Below are 22767 nucleotides of genomic sequence, written 5' to 3'. Positions count from 1 at the left end.
TACTACCATTACTTCTTCCTCCATACTACCAATTACTGCTACATGCACATGGCAGAGATGTGGTTATTATCATGCTTGGTTTGTTTTCCTGTCCAAAAAAAGCTCAAAAGGGAGGCGGAAATCTTCTGCTGCTCTCCTGAAGACGACAAAAAGAAATATGTGGCTTCGCTCCACTAGACAGCTGCTGGATACCAGCTTAGCCGTGAGCTCTCAGTTCCAGTTTCCTCACTGCTTGACCATGGTTGACGACCAATGTAAAGACAGGTGACTTCACTTAGATTCTTTTTTTACTCAGCTTTCAACCCTGTCTTCAATGTTTATCACAAAAACTTGAAATGTATGTAGTAATCAGGATTGATGGATTGAAGGATATGAAGGAAAATATGCATATTTCACCATTTAAAAGAATTAGGATTTTAGACATTTTCAAGGTCTTGGTCTCGGTCTAACCTAAACCTCACCCCCTTGGTCTTAGTCTTGGGTTAGGTGGTCTTGACTATGACACTACATTCTTGTGCAGACAGGTATTTTTGTTGCAATACTCTTTCCACAGACACAGCATTATACAACCACATTTAGACTTACATCATTGACATTGTTTTGCGTGCCTTCTTTGCCTCAAGCAATTAATGACCTCAGCCTCTCTACGCTGAAGTTAGTAAGTTAGTAAGAATAATGTCTCATTATTTGTGCAGTTCACTTACTCTGTGTCTGCAAAGACGGCTCTCACAGTTGCCCAAACTGTCACAAACATAGCCGGTACTCCTGAAAAATAAAAGAGGAAAAAAGAATACATTTAATTTTTAAAAATAACTTGAGATTACTTTTAATGCTTTCAAAATAGACGTCCATAATATGCTAGGCAGGTAGAGCCTGGGGAGCACAGCATCCACATTGTATGCGCTGTGCTTATGTAACTTATACGCACAGTGTGTACAATGCAGGAACTGTAAAGCCCATATTCATGAGTGTGTGTCTTTACACCCTTTCCATTGTCTTCATTTACTTATTAAGAAAATATCAGCAAGGGACAAGTGCCTCCCATTTTATTTTTGTTCAAATCCTTTGCATACTAATTAGACCAAAATAGCTTACATAATGTTTAATTTGCACGGCATTATTATATAATATGATTCATAATTCATATTGTAATCACGTGCATAGAGACAGAATGGAAATGAAGCAGAACTCACCCCAGCCAATCAGAGTAAATCCCCATAGATACTTTCTGTCTGAGAAGAAGGTCATGAAGATGAGGCTGTGGAGGTACAGACCCTCAACAAGGATCCAGTAGTAATTGGTCGCCAGAAAGTACATGAACAAGGTCACAACCACCTTGCAGCCAATCTAGACACAAACAGCAAACAAGGAGAACAAAATGTAATCACCTGCCATACACTGACTTTCACCTGATGAATACATGCTGGAACGCTTTTTCACATGATGCTGCAGTTGTTTCACAGTAAAGCCGGCGAGATTTGAGCTCTACCTACAGACGTTATCTGTAATCAGCATGCAAACTAATCGCTAAACTAATAGTTAATATTACCCTCTTACAATCATCATGGTAGCATTACCCTTGTGAGCATTTCAACATGCAGCTCTAGACTTGTTATAAAAATGTTCCTAGAATATCTGTGCATGGAAAGCACACGTTCGGTTCAAACCAAGAAAACAAGAATTTTCATCACTTTTAATTGCAGGTGAAATCCAACTTTTATTGTTGCTCTGAAGCGGGATATTACTGTAACCTTTTGTCAGCTGAATGCCTGACAACCACATGTTACTGTGACCTTACTAACTTGACCTTTCACAACATGGCATAAACAACAAGCTGTGCCTTCTTTAGTGTTGCTGAGTTACAGTGTGTCTATTCGATGTAGTGTGTACTGTATAGTGGAGAATCACTCAGAATGCACATTAATCCTTGGGATTCTGGACTAAAGGCTGTGACATTTAAGAGAAGAAAAATAGCATGTGGATATTTTTACTTTATATTAAAATGTATCTAGTGCAGATGTACCACCGACAAAGTAAAGACAATATAGTGAATGGACATAATGTACTTGTGCGTCTTAGCTCTCCTGGCAGCCTAATCGTAAAGCATGTGTGAACATCAGCCGACAGTAAACTCACATATTTTGAATGGTATTTATGCCCATGCTATTCACAGCCTGTTATTTCAGAGTCTTGATTCATTATCTACACTTGCAGGAGCCCAAACTTTCTTCTGAGCTTTGTTTGAAAGTACGACCACTTTTATTTCTACATGAGCAAAACTGAAACTCGTAATTTATGCATAACATTTGTGGTTTGTTTGCAGTTAACAAGTCCTCGGAAGAGTTTACAGCTGTCAGTTTGTGTGTTTGACACTTCACAAGGAAAAGGTGAATCAAACTTGGGAGTTTGATATGAATGTTTTATTCCAGCTGATTGGTTGAAGTGATGTAAGATCGAAACTGGGGGTGTCACAGCAGCAAGCTGCAGCTTTTGTGTTAAAGTCACATGTTTAAATTGCTTTTTGGACTGTGTAGATTTCCCCGGGGCCCTGCTGGCTCTGTACATGAGAGCAGTGAAAACTGGGAGACACGTCAAACAAGTTATTGATTGAACTAACCTGGAAAAACGTTAAGAAACTAAATTAATACCCCTAACTCTAACATGTCTATGGTCAAAATGAGTTTCCTCAAACTGTTCCTTTGATATTTTAATTGACAGTGGTGTTTTATGTTATTATAGCTTATTTGTTCAAACAGAGGTTAATAATAATGCTGTTAGTAATGTATGTGGTCTGCTGTATTGAGATATTGAGAGGTTGTGTGCAAGTCTCAGGAGCCCATAATGATTTAGTCGGCCATTGATTGGGCTCCAGTTAAAGTCCGCCTCCTCACTGCTCTATTGTCATGCTGTGATTGTTGAGACTAAGCGCCCCTCTGTCCCTCTACTGATTACCAGCCTTATAATTGTCATATCTACCTTTTCTCATCAGTGTGTATTCTAACAAGCATTTCTGGGCCACTGACAGTGGGCGGGGGGGTTTGCCATGGCGTCGTTTTTTAGTTGTGCTTCTATGCATTGATTCAAAGATTTGTGACTGAATATTTTTGGATCTATAACCTTTATCTCTCTCTGCTAGTATTGGAATATATTCCAATGTTGCGACTGAGGTGTTGTAAACCCTGTGTGGTGTAACTCCCCAGAATCAGTCATACAGAATACTAACATTATGGTGCAGTTTAAGTTTTAAAAAAGCGAAATGTGCAAATAGAAGGTGACTATTTGCACATTTCCTAATTTTAGCACCTAACACTGTGAACAGGTCGCCAGTCAATCACACGGCTGACACAAACAGAAACAAACAATCATCCATGCACACATTCAGACCTACAGAATGAGCAATTTAGAGGCGCCAATTAAGCTGTTGTCAATTAACCCTGTGACCCCCAACCTTATCCTTAGGCGTTCTCGAGGATCATTCACTCTCATGTTTACACCGTCAGACAATATAGAAACACTAATTGAACTAAACTGCTGGAGGGAGGAAAGTGGCGTACCTTGAGCAAATGACAAACAAAGAGCCCTCTTGCTGTGAAGGGACAGTGCCAACCACTATGTTGCCCCCTGTCTATGTGAAATGGCCTGAGTCTATATAAATATATATGGTCACTTGCATCTAAATCTACAAAGGCTTCACATTTTTATTGATCTGTCAACAGCAGCCCTAGGATACAGTTTTTCCTTGACTGCTAGGTCTTTGCTACACACACGAAAGTATGCAGCAGCACACACATGTACAGTTTAATCCATTATTGTGTCACGTACAGCATGTAGCCTACTGTACGCTAACAAACCACTTCTTCCTCTCTCAGTAATCTCTCAGTTTTGAGAGCCACGGGATAAAAGTGTCAACCAAATATATTGCACAAATTGTTTGTTTGCATATTAAAGCATGCATGAAAAGTACCCAGTCTTCACCCATTTTTTAAACTTGACGCTGAAAGGGAAAGCCAAGTTCTGGCCTAGTAAAAGTCTGGCATGGTGACAAATAGTACAGTTTATTTGCTCCAGCAGCAGCAGCACTGGAAAAGCAGGTGAGATCCTGCAAAATACCACTTCCTCTTTGGAAGCAAAACGTTTAACGCCCAACTAGCCTACTCTACAAATCAAATTATCTGTACATGCAGTGCAGAAAGACATCAATGATTTTTATGATTATTTTGTCTGCAGGAGAAGAGAAAGTCCTTTAATGGCTATATCATGTATTATGTGCCATAACATATCTCTCATTCCATGTGATGGCATATACACTAAAATATAACCTTACAGGAGGAATTGTGTGAGTATTTTTCAATGATGAAGTGTTTCATTTGACCCCCATATCCACTGTGGGTGTGTTTCAGTCATGCTGGTGTACTTACAAACTGTGTTTTGTTGGCTGGCGGAGCTTCAGTGATGGACTTGAGGTCTTCCACTGTGACTCTTTCCATGTTCTCCAAGGCCGATCCAGAGTAGAGCACAATATCTTTCACAAAAATACTAATGGCTCTTAGCATGTAGGACACAAATAGGTGCATGTGGATGTAGTTCCTGGTGCAGTGTAATCGTCTGGGGACAAAACACACAAGAGGCGCAAGGTCAAACAATAGATAATGCTGAAAATTGTGCATTTGTGTTTGTATGTGTGTGTGTTCGTACATGTGAGCTGGCACACCTTTCATTTATGTGTAAGTATTTTCACACACGTGCGCTCACACACACTCACACACACAAACAATACTCATCCTAATTAGAGCCAGCTGAATTCCACGCTGACTATAACACATTCTTGAGATTTAGGGGCTTGAAACGCACAAATATTGAAATGCTGGGCTCAAAGTGAGCTGTAAAAAACAAAATTGCAAGCATGTGTCGAGAGAAGCATGCAAATTTCCTTTCCAGACAAGCGCAAGTTTATCCATCAAAAAAAATCTCCCAAAACATCCTGTCTGGGAGTTTCCTGCAGGGGCGCGGCCCTTTGGTGATTAGACCCCAGTATTGGAATCAGGTTGCTGGATCAATAGCTGCAAAGGTTATATCACTACACTGCCAATTAAAAGAAAACTAATTATAACATTAACTGAATATTCACCATTTTTAATACTTTTAAAAAGATAATCTGAAGTAGATTATTCTAAAATCTTATGAAAATAAAAATTAATACTGAAATTATCTCACTGTATCCGATGTTGCCTATTGAAGCCTCATTAATGATGCAAAGCCTGCGAAGCTAGTTCAGGCGGAACGACTCAAGCTGCGCCCATCCTGATCAGCTGATCAGTCAAATGCTCTCCTCATCCAAATAGGGCGGGCTATTTACACCCACCAATTTACCTGCTCATCCCTGGCTATGCTGCCGCTGCTGCTACTCTGCAGCTACTGCTTACATCTCGCTGCTGCTGCTGCTGCTGCTGCTGCTGCTACTGCTGCCTATGGGGTTTTTGCAAACCCACCTCCTCCCCAGCATCCACCTGTGGGCTCTGTCTCTATGATCCCCTGCAGGGGTCTGCTTAATTCCCTGTGATGTCTGGTAAAGCAGATAATTCAGGGAACAAATAAACGAGACAGAGTCTGACACCAAACCTGCTGCAGCCATGCTCAAGGATATGCTAACTATGCTGTGCTTCAGCTTGCCATGCCTACGCTCAATAATTCCAGAGTTGTCTGACTGAAATGAGGTTAACATTTGTCTTTGCTGCCCACTGAAAATGATTGATCCAGGAGCAGGAGGTAGGAGTAGCAAACATTTCCCTGGTGAAAAATACCGAACACAACTGCTAATGTGAAATATCCCTTTTCTCTCCCTAGAAAACATTTATGAGCTCTCCTGTCTAAAAGCTGACATGTTGAAGGGGAGACATGGCTAGAGTGCTCTGCAGCACAGAGCCAGAATGTCAGATGGGCCCCTGGGATAACTTATTAAACTCATTTGACCTGTAGATTTCCTGGTGCCAGTTGGGAGCGTTCCTTTCTGACTGCCTGCCTGTACAGTAAGTCACGCCGGTGTGAGCATTGGTAAACAGCAGCTTCACATCGATTCCTGATACTCCCTACGCTCAATAAAATGAGCAAATAATGACAAATCTGCTCTGCATTAATCAGCTGTGAAGAAACAAATCCTTACATTGCGTGTAAGGATTTGTGTACACGCTCGATTTTTCACGTTTTCAAAGAACTTATTCATCAACTTTATATATTTCAGGGAAAGGCGAAAGGAACAGCAATCTGTCTAGGCTTTGGCGGAATTACAAAATCAATATCCAAGCTTTGGTTGTTTATCACTGAAACTTAAAATCAGCATGAAAATAACACAGACTCTAAATGTCAGGCAACGAGGCATGCATTGCTGCAAGCCCTGGGGCAGGCTCCTCCTCAAAGGTAGACATATCATAGTCAGTTAAAAGTCAAAGTAAAAGTCAAAGGTAGCGTTGGATACAGTTTGCATGCTTCATGTTGCTGCCGTGACACAAAATATTATACATCGCATGATCATGCTGAGAGGGAGGATTGCATGATTTCATGATAAAGCCTGTTTTCTTTTTTTCTCCATTAGGTTATCATGAAATTAGTATGCACTCTGCTTCTTCGGAGCCTGATTAAGTACTGTAGCATGGTGAGAAACCGGTGTCTTCATCATGTCATTAAACACTGAGATTGCATGTTTTGATCCCTTCTGCAATTGCTCTCACCTTAATTTCTGACCCTGTGTCTCAATATATCTCCTGAGACCTGTTATGGCTGAAAGGATTGATTGAAAAACTCACCGGAAATATCCCAAAATGACTACGGCCACCATGAGCGAGCCCAGAGAAATGGAGTATCCCACTGTGTAGATGAGATACAGGCGATGAAAGACCTCCTGTTGGGAGACGATAAAATGATAGATCACCATGGCAGCAAAAGGATAAAGAGTTAAAGACCCAGACAACTGCAGCACATCCTCCTTTTACTGTGGTGCTAGATGTACTGCAGGTTTGGATTAAATCACTTCAATTTTTTGTAAAAGAAAAAAAATCTTTTGATAATACAACCACCTGAATAGATTTTTTTTTTTTTAGATATACAGTACTGTATATAAATCTCCCTCTCACCCCTACAGTACACGAGGGTGGTAAATGTTCTTCTAAAGCTCCAGTCCTAGGAGTTTGAGGGTTCTGCTCAGTATCTTAGCAGATCCTATAGGCTTGCACTCTTCTGGATAATATTCGAGATGTTGTACCAACAATCTGCTGGAGCCACTCTCCTAGTTTTGGGAGTCACAACCCCACAATGCTCCTCCTATTACCAAATGAACCACTTTGGCCTTCACCCTCCACATCTGTTCCAGTTGTTCTTCCAGTCACTGATGCTTCTCGATTTTCTTGTGCTTGTTCTTCCTAATGTTACTGTCAGCAATGATTCTCACATCTGTCACTACTGGCCTCTCCTGCTCTTTGGCTATAAGCAACAACCATATCTGCTTGAACAGCCAGCAGCTGCTTATCAGCCTGGAACTTGAAGTCCCACTGGATTTTAGCTCTGTTGTTCTCAACCTCTTTCTTTGGGGACTTGGGGACTTCTAATCCATACTTGGCACAGATGTCCCTGTACATTATCCCAGCTACTCATTATGCCTCTTGGTGTATGCTGCCCCAGTTTGCATCCTACACCTTGCTAATATGTGCTGGACAGTCTCACTGGCTTCTTTGCACAGTCTGCACCTCACATCTTAGCAGGGTGCAGGTCAGGAGGATCACTTTCATGTTTTCCGTAAAAACAGTTTAACTTTAATGTCTATCTCCCACTTCTACACTGGCAGGATTTTATTCGCTTTTAGTGATGCTATTACTGTTGGAAAACTAGAAACATTCAGTTTAGGTTAAATCAAGTCTTGTAAAATCTAACATGGAATACGTGTTAGATTTTACAAGACTTGATTCAGCCTCAGTAAGGGGTTATTTTTTTGATCTTAGTAACATTATAACAAATATAATCAAATTTTAGTGACCTCATTATTTTGGGCAAGTGATTTTACTGCAAAGAACAAGCTTTCACAAAAGGCAAAGTAAATATAAAGATAAAGGAATACATTTCCACATCATATTAATATTTCCCCCCTGAAATCTAGCTACATAATGCCTGCATTTGAAAATGCATGGTGACAGATTCATAGAGTACCTAGAAGTTACAATACAAACAATACTTGATATGTATGATGGAGCTGAGAAAGACTGGGTGTGGCGGTGTGATCTTCCAGCAGAGAGCTGGCAGCCAGAGGACAATGTAAGGAGAGCCACTGAGCAGACCCTCTGTGAGTCAACAGGCTGATGGGGCCAAGAGCCCCATGTGATGTAACCAGATACTCAACTGCTGTTATCATTTAGCATCAGGATCCTGAGCCAGAATCCCCCCCGTCTAAGTTGTGGTGGTGGTATATGGCAGTTGTGCTGTGTGGGGCTTCCATTCGTGTGCATGTATTTGTCATTAACTGCTGCAACCGCTCCCTTGGGAGCACATCAACATAAACGTCTGAAGTCAGAGAGAAATTGAAGGGTGCCATGATGAGGTTATGCCCACATCCTCCGCACCGCATTCAAGCTGGGGAGAGGAAAATTTATGTGGGGCAGCTTATATTTGTATCGTGTCATGGCAAAAATGAGTGGGGAATCAAACCAACATGTGTCAAACTTCCTGAGTGAGCTTTGCCATGTGTTTTTATCAATGAGTGATTGATTACTCTATTACTCTATGATCCATGTGCTCATGTGCAGAGGGCTACATTAATTGTAACCACTAGCAACAAGATGAACTAGAGAGGCAATTGACAGAAAACCATAATATACCTCATTCACTTAGATTCTAAATTATATTTAATATGCAAGATTATTAAAATGTTTCCGGATCATTCTTAAGAAAAAACAAAACAAAAACAAAAAACTTGTAATTACTTATACAGGACAAACATGCTCACACATACACACCGTAATGGATGAGTAAGTGCTATTTTTCCATTTGCAGCCAAATTCGAGCTGTTTTCCACTCTTCTTACAATACCCAGTGGTCCTATTCACTGCCAGTGTTGTGTTCTGACATCCAACCCCCCAAACGCAATGATAGAGAAACACAAGAGGAGCAACTGCAATCCGGTTGCAAATGCTGTGTGTGTGTGTTTGTGTGTGTAAAAAGCTGCCATACTCAGTTAACAAAACAACTCTCCCACAACATACGCTGTGGTGTGTTGCTTGCTCAGCATTTACGGCATTTACGATCCAAGGGTCGACTCTCACACGCTGGTTCTGTTTAGATTGTCTATAACAGATAGTTACGTTCCACATATATTTAGGTAGAGCAGTACTGTGTCAAGATTACAAATGCAGGATCTGTGGGAGTGGTTAGTTGATTCGCTACTGTATTACGTTATGTTACAATGCACAACCAGGGGGAGACTGGCTACTGATGGGACAGATATGAAATAAGCATAAAGCCCATGTCAGCATGTAATAAATGGTTTCTTTGACAAGAGCAAATTAGAGTAATTTAATAAACATACAGTAGCGTAAAACTATTCACGAGGAAACACATGATTTGCAAAAAAAGTATGTGGTTTATACTTTACTTATTCTACTGTTTTTTCCCCACGGATTGGTTCTAGTTAAGATGAATCATAGTCTTACATCACAGTGTTATTACAGTGACAATAGTGAACTTCTCACTTTTTGGCCATATCTTGCAGAAGGCCTTTTCTATCTCAGTGTGACTGTGTCCCCTGGGAGCAAAGTAAGGTCCATAAAGAAACCATTTCTGCCATTTCTGCCTTTCGTGGTAAAAAACAAAGAAAAGAAAGAAAACAGAAAGAAAAAAAAAGCCCTGACCTCAACTCAACCCCATCAAGGTGTTTGATGGGTTTGAGGACACCTGGGCTGAGATGGACCACTGACTGTGAGCCAATCACCCATGACTGACCTCAGTGATGATCTTGTGGCTTAATGGGAGCAAACTCCCCACAGCCAGTTTCTAAGACTGTGTAAAAAAATAAAGTTGTTCTAAAAGCATAGTATTTTGTCAGTCGCACTTGAATGTGATGTTTGAAGGTTGCCGTGTTTTTGGCCATGTAAATTACATGACATTTAAAAGATTTGCACATGTTGAAGAGAAGAAAAAACTGTAACAATAAAACAATAAACAATAAAATCTGTACATTTAAAGCTGCGTTAGTCAACAATTGCCAAAAAAAACAAAACATGATGACATTGGTTCACTGCAAAGTTCTTATTTTCTAGTTATTGGACACTGGATATGAGGTTTTTGTCATTATTAATTAGCTCTACGCTTCCATTAGATCTCGTTCCTGACAAGTTTTTCAATTATGACCAATGTGACCATTTTAAATTAATATTTGAATAGAAATGTAGGAAATTATCTAGGCTAATGGATAGGCAAGTTGAAATGCATTACGCATTTCAGAGGGATTGAAATTACAGTGCAAAACAGTGCAACAGTTGCCTAAAAGGCTATATTAGCTAATACTTCTATGTGACAATTTATTCAGGAGATGCATTCATGGAGACTATTGCTCTTAATTATTCTAGAAGGAAGGCAATGTAACTGTGTCACTGAGCATGGGAATGCAAATGAGACTGATCTCACCTTTTCATGGCTGTGGTTGTAATGATAGAGGAATTTTGCACATTCGTTATAATTGGCCCATGTCTTGTTGATTGTGGCCAGCTCCCACGTTCCATTGTTGTCACACCGACGGTATGCTAGGCCTAGACATCAAGATGAAGAGGAAGAGTCTATTTTTAATTACAGAGTCTGCCTTTTGTTAGCAAACACAGTCAATAATTCATTACAATTATTCATTTTAATTAATGAGAAATTGCAAAAGAGGTTTCAGATCTATGATATGATTGTAAAGTAAACAGTAGCTAGCGTCTGAGACCTGGTGCTATTTCACTTCACAGCGAAAATGAGCTTCAGGGCTTCAACTGCTGACTGTATCCAGGGCCAGACTCACCTTTATGGTTGAAGTCATAGATGTACTCTGGACAGGCGGTAGATACAAGCTTTCCCGGAGGCCCTTCAGGCCAACAAACAATACCGTCCCATTCTGGTGAGCAGAAACCATCTGTGGAGACAAACACAGTGCTGACTTTTAAAAATAGAGCCACGGAGAATTGTTCCACGTTAGCTGCAGTGTTACATGGCTAAGGGCATCTACAAGAACAGGGACCGTGTGTTATAAATGATTCTGTTGTCCTTTACAAACTAGGCCATGCATGAACTTAACGTACTACATGTAAATAAACACTGGACAGGAAACTGAGTAATCTGTGTTAAGTCTGTCTTGTTTGAGAAAAGCATCGCTCTGTCCATGCACTCCCCCTGTGTTGTGATATTATTAAGACAATGGTGCAATTCACACTGACAACAAGTTTTCCATTGAAGCAGTGTGTGTTTACTACAGCCTGTCAGTGTTAGCTGCAGCAGCTTTTCATAACTGCTACGCTGTTGATAACATCCTATTGTTTCTATGTTGTATGGAATTGGTTGCAGTATGGATGTAATTTGAAATATTCCCTTCAACACTGGTTGCACAGCATTATCCAGTTATCCAATTTAGCTTATTACAGCAAAAATAAAACTGTTATGTTACATAGGAGACTGTCCTCTTCCCACACTCAACTTAATTATGGTAAATTTTACAAAATTACCTAAAATATCTATTAAGAAATGTTCTCCTCGTGGTCTTCGAGTGTCTTGTTTTATCTCACAAACAGTCCCAAGAAAACAAAGAAAAACAGACAAGCTGCAACAGTACAATATTTCTCATTTTGCTTTGATAAAGAACTGCAACAGTTAAACAAATTAGCAACTTTGTTAACAATTAAATTATTTTTGTTTCTCTTTCATTTTCAAACTTTGTTATCGGGGAGCTATAGTCACCTCTCTATGTTATTTTACAAAAAACCAAGTGCACACAATATAAATACATATCAAAGTAATTAGTGGTGATATAACTTTTTCAATAGGCCGGCTGCTGATATCATTGTGGCTTTTATTTATTTTTTGTCTCTGATAGAATACAACTAGTGAATAATAACAAATGAGAGGCAAAACTGTTGCACTTTAATTAACACGTATTTAACACTGATGTTGTATTCACATAAATGCAGAAAAAAACGTTTACACGTTAAAATACAAGATACATCACGCCTTTGATGGTCGCTAATAGTAATGATACTGATCAAAATAATAATGGTAGCCTAATAACAATAAAAAACTGTTGTCGGATTCTTGTCAGATTTGCATTTCTTAATGAATAATCAGTACCAGACGAACCAATTTAAAGAAATCAACTATTTTAACATCCTGTAATTATGCTTCATGCGTTTTGCTTCAATTACAGGATCGGCTGGTCAAATAAAACTTGGAGGCATTCTCAATTAAAGTTTAGAGTGTTTGAGGCTGTGGTGAATAAACATTTAGAAAGTAACAAGTCAAACTCAAACCTCTCATTGTTTCCTTCACTTTCGTGTGATTCCTACAACATTGCTGACTGACATTCCTTTTTGTGAACATAGCAAAAACTTTGTCATCTATTTTCAGTGAGGAATGCTGCCCATGTGATTTTGTTATAATGTGTCTATACTTAGATCACACAAAGAGCTGCAGGTTCAAACGGAAAAAAAAGAAGAAGTTTCGCAGCACTGAGCCCCCTTAATTGTCAGCTAAACCGTGAACCTCAGCCCTCTGATAGTGGGCGCAAAGTCCCTTTCCCCACAGATTCCTGGCAACAACCTCCTCTCATGGCTTGGCATTTATGTTGTATTATTGAAAACATCTGCCCCACTTTGACCACTAATAAGTAGCTGAGGATAAAACTAAAACTATACTCTCTTTGCAGTAGATCCATTATTTTCTCATTCCTGTAATCAAACTTACAAAGAAACATCTGAAGCGATGACGACATGCTTTTTATTTGCCTGTCACTAAATTAAAGAGCAGACTGAGTGGAGCTGACGGATTCCTGCAGATCTCTGGTGGGAGAAAAACAGCGTTTAGTTTTCAAAATCACGCTGACCACACATCCTGGGAGTAAATGTAGAATTGCTGTTCACTTTTGCCATAGGTTTTATTACCATCGGACCACCTACTAACTGGCTTAAATTAAACACTGAACACACACACACACACACACACACACACACACACACACACACACACACACACACACACACACACACACACACACACACACACACACACACACACACACACACACACACATATATATAATTTCCCGAAACTTTCTTGACCACGATTTAAATATAAACGTGACTATGGGGGGACTTTGGTATTAGTGATGTAACTGGGGTTTTTAATAAGGTTTTCTTTCCCCCCCAACTCATTTGATTATGACCTGCAGATGTCAAAACACATATTACACTTTCTCCTGATACACGCAACCTTTTATAATGATTGCTGATGTTATTCTACACCCAGACCACAAGCTTGAAGGCTGAGCTATTTTCACACTGCAAGGTCTGGGGCATTGAACCCACATCCCTCCACTGTCCTCTCCAGGCAAACCTCAGTGTTTCCCTCAATGAAAACCTTGTCTCAGCCACGTAATGGAGACTTTTGTGTATTTAAAGCACAAATGAGAAATAAAAACAAATAGATAAAATGCTGAAATACAACCAAACCAAAGTTTCAGCCTCACACAGAACCTCATCTTTTTCAGTGCACAATCAATTCATTACTCTTGAGTAAATCTGACGTTTCACACTGCTGGTGTTTTAAAATAGTCATCACTCCACATCTCTTATAATAGTTCAGAAAACCACAAGTTGGCAGTGCCAGATAAAGAAAAAAAAACTCTGGGGGTGGTCAGACAGGACACAGGCAAGACAAAGATGTAAAGCCAAAGTCCTAAAAAATGCACACTAGCTGCTATTCTCTGAGTTTACCTCAACCCACAGATTCAAGGCCATGCCACAACACAAGAGGAAAAAAAAGAAAACGTGAAAGAAAAAAATGGCATGAGTGAACTCTGTCCAAAACCTAACAACCACTTCAAAGAAAATGCTTACACGGGTCATCAGAAAGCACAAATAATGATTTCCTTGAACTTTATCTCAAATCTTGACAGCCTCCATAATTTCACTCCACATCACAGCAAAAGTACTACTCAGATATAAAATCATTTCCACATTACATAATTACAAACAAACAACCAGATGAGACTCTTAAGTTCAAATCAGGTTCAAGTAAAGCGAAATAAACGCAATTCACGTGCCATTAGGTTAAAAAATTCTCAAATCAAGCATGTTCAAAGAGCACATTTGTGTTTATCCAGGCATACAACACAACCACACCGGGGACTCTCTTCTTTTTTTTTCTTTATTAATGAAATATGCTTTTTCTAATTCCTTTGACTGTTATGTGATTGAACGGACATGTGCAACCTTCCAAAAGAGGTCATAAAACAGCCACCACATGCAGGATGACTCACGTCCAGTGTGTGACTGCCAGCATCATCAGGTATGCAGGCCGAGCTCTCATGCGCTGATGTTCCCCCAAAACAGCACCCAAAGCATTTCCCAGAATCCCCCGACAGGCATTTCTGATTGACTTGTTAGAGTCCAAACATCCTCACTGATGCACAGACAGAAACATGCCCGTGAAAGTGCATGTAGTGCACTGAACTAGGGCTGCAACTGACTATTATTCACAATATGTATTTTATTAATGTATCAAATAAAGAACAAACTAGGCTAATTTTAAATTAATTAAATTGGTTTTCTCCGACCAAATCAATTGAATTCTCACCTTAAATCTGATGATGTGCAAGTAATAATTAATCAAAATTATGACATTCATATTCACTCTACAATAAAGGGATTGTAAATGAAAAGACAACTGCAAACGTTGCTTGGAGGTGGCTGCATGAGTGTGACACCAGGCTCGCCAGTCACTATGACACGTCAGGACAGATTAAGCATGATGTGGTCAGATGAGTAGCACAGACTCTCATCTGAGGGAGGCCGAATGTTTAGCTGACTGCTCTGCTTTTCATTAGCATCTATGGCCATCCCATTAAAAGCACAGCGTTGTTACGTAAAACCCTGGGATGTCTTACACAAGCTGCTGTTCGGCGCCTGCAGTTTTCAATAGTAGCAATTCTGTCATATTTTCTTAAATCCAATCTGAGATTTATGGACATTTATCCAAACCATGAGAAGTTGGGAAATACCACCGCAGAGGGCAAAGCAACTCCCGGGAATGGTCAACAAAAGTTTTTGTGTTCAGAGCCTGAAAGTAAACATTTTTAATTATGTGTTTCATCTAGAAGGGGGTATCGTTTGGAGGGTCGAGGAATTCAATGCGACCACAATGCACTGGGGTTAAAGAGAAAATAATATGATTGGTTTGACTGTGGAATTCAACATCCTTCTCTGAACAATCAACTGGGAAAATGACAATAACCACAATGAGATACAGTAGATGCTGGGGTCTGCTGGAAAATGGTGCTCCTCAGACACCCATAAATACACAAATACAGCCCGGGATCAGTTTTGCCCTCGATCCCAGCCTCTGGAAAGCCACAGGGAGGACAAAGGAAACAGAGCAGCATTTTCAAATGTAACCATTGACTTAAGAGTACGCATTGGACTGCCTGGGAACTGCCTCAAAACACGTGTTTGACTTGAGCACATCAGCATAAAAGCAGGCATAAAAAAGGCAGAGAAGTGCTGAAGTGTGCACAACATCCGCTGATTAGTATAAGCTCTTAATAATCAACAGTCACATTCAAAGCAGTCACCAATCACATTCACTCAAGACAACAAGGCTGTCCTAGACTCTCACTTTCACCCTTCAGCCCTCATCACGCTGCTGCTGCTAGGAGCTATGGCTGCTCACTCCTTTAGTACCTGGTAAAATTTTTTACCATTTGTTCTGATTGATTTTCTTCCTCCGGGCTCCTACTGATACTCCTGACATCCTGACACCCTTGTACATTCTACGTATTTCAAATCTATGTCCGTGAGGGGTATTGGGGTTGCATTCCCCATTGAACCTCAGTCTCTGACTGGTATTCAGTAGGGAGCTCCCTTAATAGATGAGCAGGTATAGCACAAAATCACACTGGTGGAAGCCTAATTAAGGCTAATGAAGTGGGACCTTGCTGTTGCATGAGCCCATCACATATCCTGCATAATTACAGTAGCTTCCTTCTGCTTTCATCAATCACTTATCTCTCCATGGTATCTACCTGTTGCTATACAAGTCATTTCATTCAATATACACAAACCGTGATGGACAGGCGTATGGATTGTGTCTGTTATCTATGCAACACACTCATTAAATTCGATGATTTTAGCGTAAATGATGTAATTTCTTTGACCAGGCCACCAGCTCTTGGATAATAAAAACAAATCCGATCAATGGTATACATGGATCCTACACAAGGTCTGAGGGTCTGAAATGTTTCCTCACATTTGCGGTCATGTTGGTGGGTGTGACTGTGGGGGCGGCAGACAGTGCTGGTCTGTCTATCTGGACTTATCTGTCTGACATGTCTCCCATAAAATTTGGTACAAGACAATCATGGCCCATTGAAGATGAATCTTTCTGACTTTGATGATCTCCTGACATTTCCTCTAGCCAGACCATGAGGTCATTGTCCGTGGTGTTGAGTGAAATGTCTCAACAACTGCTGGATGGATTGTTATGTCATTCATGTCGCCCACAGTATTAACTGTAATAACTGTGGTGATCATCATTAGGGTCAAACTAACAACGCTCCCCTCAGCCTCAGTTCTGTATTGTGGTTTTGCGCTAATTAGCATGCTAACACAATTAACTTGTGTTGGTGAACATGATAAACATTATACCAGCATAACATCAGCACTCTATCTCTGTCACTGTGAACATGCCTATATTGGCATTCATAGCATTTAGGGCAACATTAGTGCACTTGCATGGCTGCAGACAATGTCTTGTTTCTTTACTCACCAGGAACCTTGTGCTTTGACTTGATGTTGCCTTCACACTTCCGTTTGGCTCTGAACAACAGGCCTATCTGTTCCTCTTTTGTGAGCACATCATCGGCGTACACCTACAGAAACAGAAAATGACAGGGTTTGGGAGTTAGGGAAATACTGAAGTGTAAGTCATGTTGGATAAACCAAAATCCGAAGATGCTGACTGTTAAACAAAAAGAGGGTGAATATTTTAGCTGCACATTTGTGGTCCCATCTGGGTCTAAAGCAAAGGTTCTGACTTTGCTCCTAGTGTAGAAATGAGCATGAAATGCATCAGTTAGCTGACACACAGACATGATTTCCCTCTTCCCAGCTGCTGCAAAATCCCCTAACCGCTCTCTACATCCCTGGTCATAGTGCTACAGACAGCACAATTGAAATCCAGTCAAATATACCTCAAAATGTACGTTACTGACATTTTGAATGAAAGCAACAGGGGTGGCCTGGATGTAAGGCAGCCTGCTCCGGATCTGAAAGGTCAGATTAGATTGTACTTTGTACAGAACAGTTCAACCGTCAAATGTCCATAGACTAAGCATTGCAGCATATTTATTTATGTCTTAACTGTCATACAGCAAAATACTTTTTTTTTTTCCACCCACTGAGTAAACAGGATCAGTTTCACTTATTATTCATAGTTCCAGCTTGTGTTTCTGCGGTTAAATCGTCTATGTGGTAACTAATCAGCCATGACAAAGTTACAACACAGACAAAAACAACATTTTTACTCCCAACATTTCCTTACACCATATATTTCCTCAGCTCTTGAACATTGTGTTTCAGTGTGGCGAGGTACCTCAGGTGTGGTTTTCCAGTCAAGAAAACATTTTCCATTCTAATAGGTCACACACACTGACTGGCTTGCTGTTTGACCACAGATTACTGTTAGGCAATGACAAATGTGACTGTATTGAAAATGACCACATTAATTTCTAACAGAGCGTGACAAGAAAAGTGGAAATGAAAACATAAAAAATAAATAAATAAATTCAAGCTCGGCGCTAAACCTAAATCACAGATCGGCGCACAAATCATAGGGATTTTCTACGCTGTCATGTAGGAGTTTTCACGGTGCTCTGAGCCATATTGCAGGAAAAGGAAGAAAAAAAAACATAGTATGCATCCACAGTATCCACACAATCAAACACAAACTAACGTGTGTGCCATAGAGGGTGCCTGGAGGTATAGCTGAAAAAAAAAAAAAGAAAAACACCCCGTCTTGTTTTTTTGGTTCAGTGATGCAGAGCAAATAGTACAAATTAAAGACAGACGTTCGCTCAGAGCAGCTGACTCCCTGGCTGCAGCTGAATTTGTCAGTTTCAGACACAAATCACAAACCTGGATGTAAAGAAATCTGATTTTGTTCTTGTGTCCATCAAAGCAAAGTGTGTGGGCTGGTTTCTATAGTGATGGAAAATTCATTCACCAGGAGGCAGAGAAGCCAAACGACATAGAATGGATTAGTTAAATTCATATATAGGTAAAAAAAAAAAAAAATACTAACAACCAGTCAGAAAAATACAACATGTCCATTTGTAGAGCAAATTACTATGGATGCCCTCATTGATCATTATTGATCATTATTGGCTGAGAGAAGCAATGTGTGCTGTATAATGTGGTCCTGCCTCCCACCTTGTTCAATAGACCAGCATGCAACAGGCCATGAAATCAAAACATGTCACAGGCTTTTCGGCTTTTAAAATGTAAGATATTACCTCAACCACTTCAAAGGGTAAAGGCAATGTGAACATATTCTCAGGATGCTCTTGTTACAATGATAATAACTATGTTCTGTTCTCTCTAAAATTACAATGACATTTTAATCATCTGAATCCGAAAAACATGATTTATTTATTTGTGAATGTCAGATGATGTGGAGAAAAGTTATGTTTGTATAATTATAATTGTGTTCAAGCAGCAAACAACCAATGACAAATATGTTCAGTCCTGCAGAACATAATTGTTTCTCCCACTGTTTCTAACACTTTCAGATAAACACACAACAAAGTAAATATTATATAGTCAAATTATCTCAGGGATGTTCTCAAGAGGAAAATGACTAGTGGAGTAAAAAGTAGATTATTTCCTTCAGACATGTACTGTAGTATAGAAGCAAAAAGTAGGATAACATTGACATATACAGTAAATGTACGTATATTCCATTACTTGAATGTCTATGCAGTGGCTGCAGCAGAGGGACTGCACAGTAAGCATGTCTTTATTTGTGCAGTTGGCTGCTACAAGTGACATGAGAACCAACTGTTACAGCAAAGCAAACTTTTGATATTTTCCAGACTTTTTTCTTTTTTCTAAACCCCTGTACCCCCTACCCCCTCCCTCTGGTGCCTGTTTATAATCTGAAACTTTATAAGAAACTTTTAAACCTTCATGCTGACACAGGGAGTCATTTCTGGGAAACGAGGACGTGAGCATATACATTGTCTCCGGTGCGAGTGCGCAACTTTGTGATCTTAAAATGAAACTGTAAATACCGAGCCGTCATGGGTTTGCTGCACACAAAACCATAATACCTCAATCCATCAATATTTTCACTAGTCTCAGCCCTGAAATAAGGATGTCCAGTCTGAGAGCTGAATAAGCTTACAGAATGAAGACGTTTATGGCTTTGCACAGCAAACAACCACAGATGGAACAACATTTGACCACAGGCAAACAAGGATAGATACTACCTGTTTGCTGTGCTAACTAAGCCAATATAGAATATTCCACTGACAGCTCCTGAGGCGCTATTTTCATCTAAATAACTGGCTGGTGTTGCTGTAGGTGCAAAGCTTAACCAACAGGAAACCAGAAACAGGGAATCTGGATACTAACTGGTCATTATCATTACAGAGTACTGCAGTATATGTAGCCTATTAAAGTTGAGCAACCTTGTATGACATTAGTAGATTTTTGAAGTTTCAGTGGGAATAAATTTCTTATTAATCCCTCCACTGCATACACGGTAAATTGTGTTTTTTCTTCTTTCTTTTTTTTGTGTCATTTTTATGTGAGTCCAGCTCTTCTAAGTGGTGTGAAATGTCAGCTAGTTTGCCACAATTAGAAATCACGGGGGTGCACATCGGCTACAGTTTGTTTTTTTCCGGCTCTTTTCCGCACACCTCCTAAGTGAGACTGTCGTTCCAACACATTAAGAACAAATATCTTAACCTTTTACAGCACAGTTTGAGCCCCCGTGAAACATTAAACCAAAATGAAGCATGGAGCTTTTTTTTTTTTGTCTCTCTCTCTCTCAAAATCTAGAGGGATTTCTCCTTCATGTGCAGACTCCTGCTTGCAGGGATGTAGAAGAGTATCATTTACCATTTTAAGAAGAGAATCCTGGGTAATAAGTGCGCCCCCTGATTATTTCTGAAAACTATTCCTCCTCCACTGGCCAGCGTCCAAACCTCCAAAGTAAACACAACTCTCACAGGGAGAAACATGGACATTCTTATTTACTGCATTTCATTCAAAACACAGTATTCCTTTTGTTAAATGCTTTTTGAGCATGTGCCAAAATGAAAATTTGAAAAATACACACCATATAAATATGTGTGTTTTCATCACTGGTCGCTAGAATACAAACTCCACTTGAATAAACCACAAGTTTCTATTTGTCTTTGCAAACTGCGGCTTGATGACTTAAACTGCAGCTCTCTGCAAGGATATAAGACCAATATTGAGAGAACTGTATTTAGGCTGGCGTGTCAAGACAGTGTTGAACCACTATGACTAAATACTGACACTATACAGTATGGGAGTGAAGGCACATTTACAGTTTAGTTTTAGTTTTCTAATTCCAGCATTTGCGTGCTCAATTATTTTAGTAACCAAATGTTATATTTAGTCATAAAGGTTTAACTTGTCTGGTGCGGCGGATGAATATCTTCACTGTTCATGTGTTGATTTTTGAATATTTTGTAGGAAGAAGGTTTAAAAAAAAAAGGAGATTTAAAAAAAATTGTCCATCAGAAACGGAGTCATGTGGACAGACGCCATGCATACATTGAGTGGAGACACTGGGTTTCCGGTACATTACCAGCAGTCTTGATTGTGGACAGTCTTATGCTTTTTTTTGCTTTTTTTCAAGAAAGTTGTGGTTGACCAAAGTCATTTCCTGAAACGCTCCACAGTGAATCAGAGAAGCTGGAGTTTGTGAGGTAGACTTTCATTAGAAAGCACAAAACAAAAACAAAAAAACCTGGGTATCCAAAAAGTTTAAACCAACCGCAAAAACACCACTGAGCTCAATAGAGTGTAATTTTCTGTAATAAGTCAACAATGGATCTGAATTCAAAGTACAGCTCAATGATCTCATTAGTAGTATCGCAGACCGTGAAAAAGTCTCTCAAACACAAAACAATCACATAATCGTTGAAGAAAAGCTGGTTCCTTCCAACAGCCATGATGGCGGCAGAGGGTTGTTTATTTCTGAAGACATAAAGGGTCTTCAACCTTACACTGACCTCCCTGAAACTAAAAGGAAAAAGAAATACATTTTTGGCTGACTTCATGGGGCAGATCTCTAAAGGAGAAATGTCTCCTCATAGCTTGTGTAAAACAATATAGTTGAATAGCTGAAATGGATTGAGGTGCAGCTCAGCCATTTTTTTTCTTTTTCTAAACCAGCTGGTGTCATAGATTAAAGGAGGTTAGCAACTAAAAATAAGCCACGGTCACTTGATGGAATATTTGAAAATCTGTCAAATAGGATTTTCTTAACTCTGTTGATGCTAATAATGCAACCAAGCAACAACCAGTGAAACCTACTTAAAATAGTTCTTGCTTCTTAACCACAAGCAGTAAGAATTTAGCTTGGACCAGTAAAACACCAGTAACTGCTGAAACCTCTGGGGAACGATCATCGGCTTAAAATGTTTTCATGTCGTGAACATGCTTGTGCAAGACAAATATTTTGTATTTACAAGTAACGATAAGTTTGTTTAACATTTTAAAGGACCTCTGAGAGTCCACAGTGTCCTCTGCTCCGAGCCAGAGAGGCAACATGAGCAAAATGAGTTGATCTGAACCCACAACTGAAATCCAGGAGGTTCAGTTTATGCACCTGAAAAATGTCACTGAACAGTAAAAGAAGATGACATATGACTGGCCTCGAGACCAGACACATATTCTCATGTTTGAGTGCACTGACTTCCCACTGACCCTTTGATCCTGCAGCTCCTTTGTTATTAACAACTGCTGACCAGGCTCCCTGAATTCATCATCCGCCATCTTGTCATCCTTTGTCACTGCAAACTGTCCATCCACACCCCAGCACCAACATCCAGACCACACCCCACCCACTGATTCCTATTGTATATCCAAATTCTGTTCCCTCTCTGCCCTTTGTTCCCCTGTGTAAGATGCTCCCAGACCCCTGCAAGCTCCCTGCACACAGCCAAATTTCACAACTGAGACTGAGTGATTTATACAAAGAAGCTAAATTCAACATTGCTATATTATGAGTATATTACATTAGGTGATGAAGTAATGTGAATCATGGCAGATTTCTTTGCTAATCTGAACCAAATGTAATCTTGAATATTTTACATAATTCAGATATTTTCTCCCCACTGACAGATGCTTTTGCATTGTGGGATCCAGTGTCTCGGAATGTGTTTCATTTCAGGGTAAATGTCAGAGGATTTTGAAAATACGAGATTAGTATTAATCCTGCAGTTGAATTGTTGATACATGC

At 39.8% G+C, this 22767-nt stretch overlaps 1 protein-coding gene across 3 annotated transcripts in view; it reads right to left on the bottom strand.

Moving 5' to 3' along the window:
* pth1r (parathyroid hormone 1 receptor) overlaps positions 1-22767 on the bottom strand; it is a 43548-nt gene that overhangs the window by 6319 nt on the left and 14462 nt on the right. For 2 of the 3 annotated variants that reach the window (XM_083991968.1, XM_083991969.1), the window contains exons 2-8: positions 17038-17140; positions 11033-11143; positions 10663-10784; positions 6801-6895; positions 4419-4605; positions 1194-1347; positions 705-765 (exon numbers count right to left, since the gene is read on the bottom strand). In XM_083991968.1, the coding sequence (XP_083848094.1) occupies positions 705-765; positions 1194-1347; positions 4419-4605; positions 6801-6895; positions 10663-10784; positions 11033-11143; positions 17038-17140 (833 nt within the window). Of the gene's footprint in view, positions 1-704; positions 766-1193; positions 1348-4418; positions 4606-6800; positions 6896-10662; positions 10785-11032; positions 11144-12960; positions 13183-17037; positions 17141-22767 lie in introns of those variants that run through there. The other variant, XM_083991970.1, reaches the window with a different exon arrangement.

Source organism: Trachurus trachurus (genome assembly GCF_905171665.1).
Source record: "Trachurus trachurus genome assembly, chromosome: 17".
NCBI lineage: Eukaryota > Metazoa > Chordata > Actinopteri > Carangiformes > Carangidae > Trachurus > Trachurus trachurus.
Note: the sequence above shows the minus strand (reverse complement) of the source record. Positions and strands in the feature narration are given on the sequence as shown.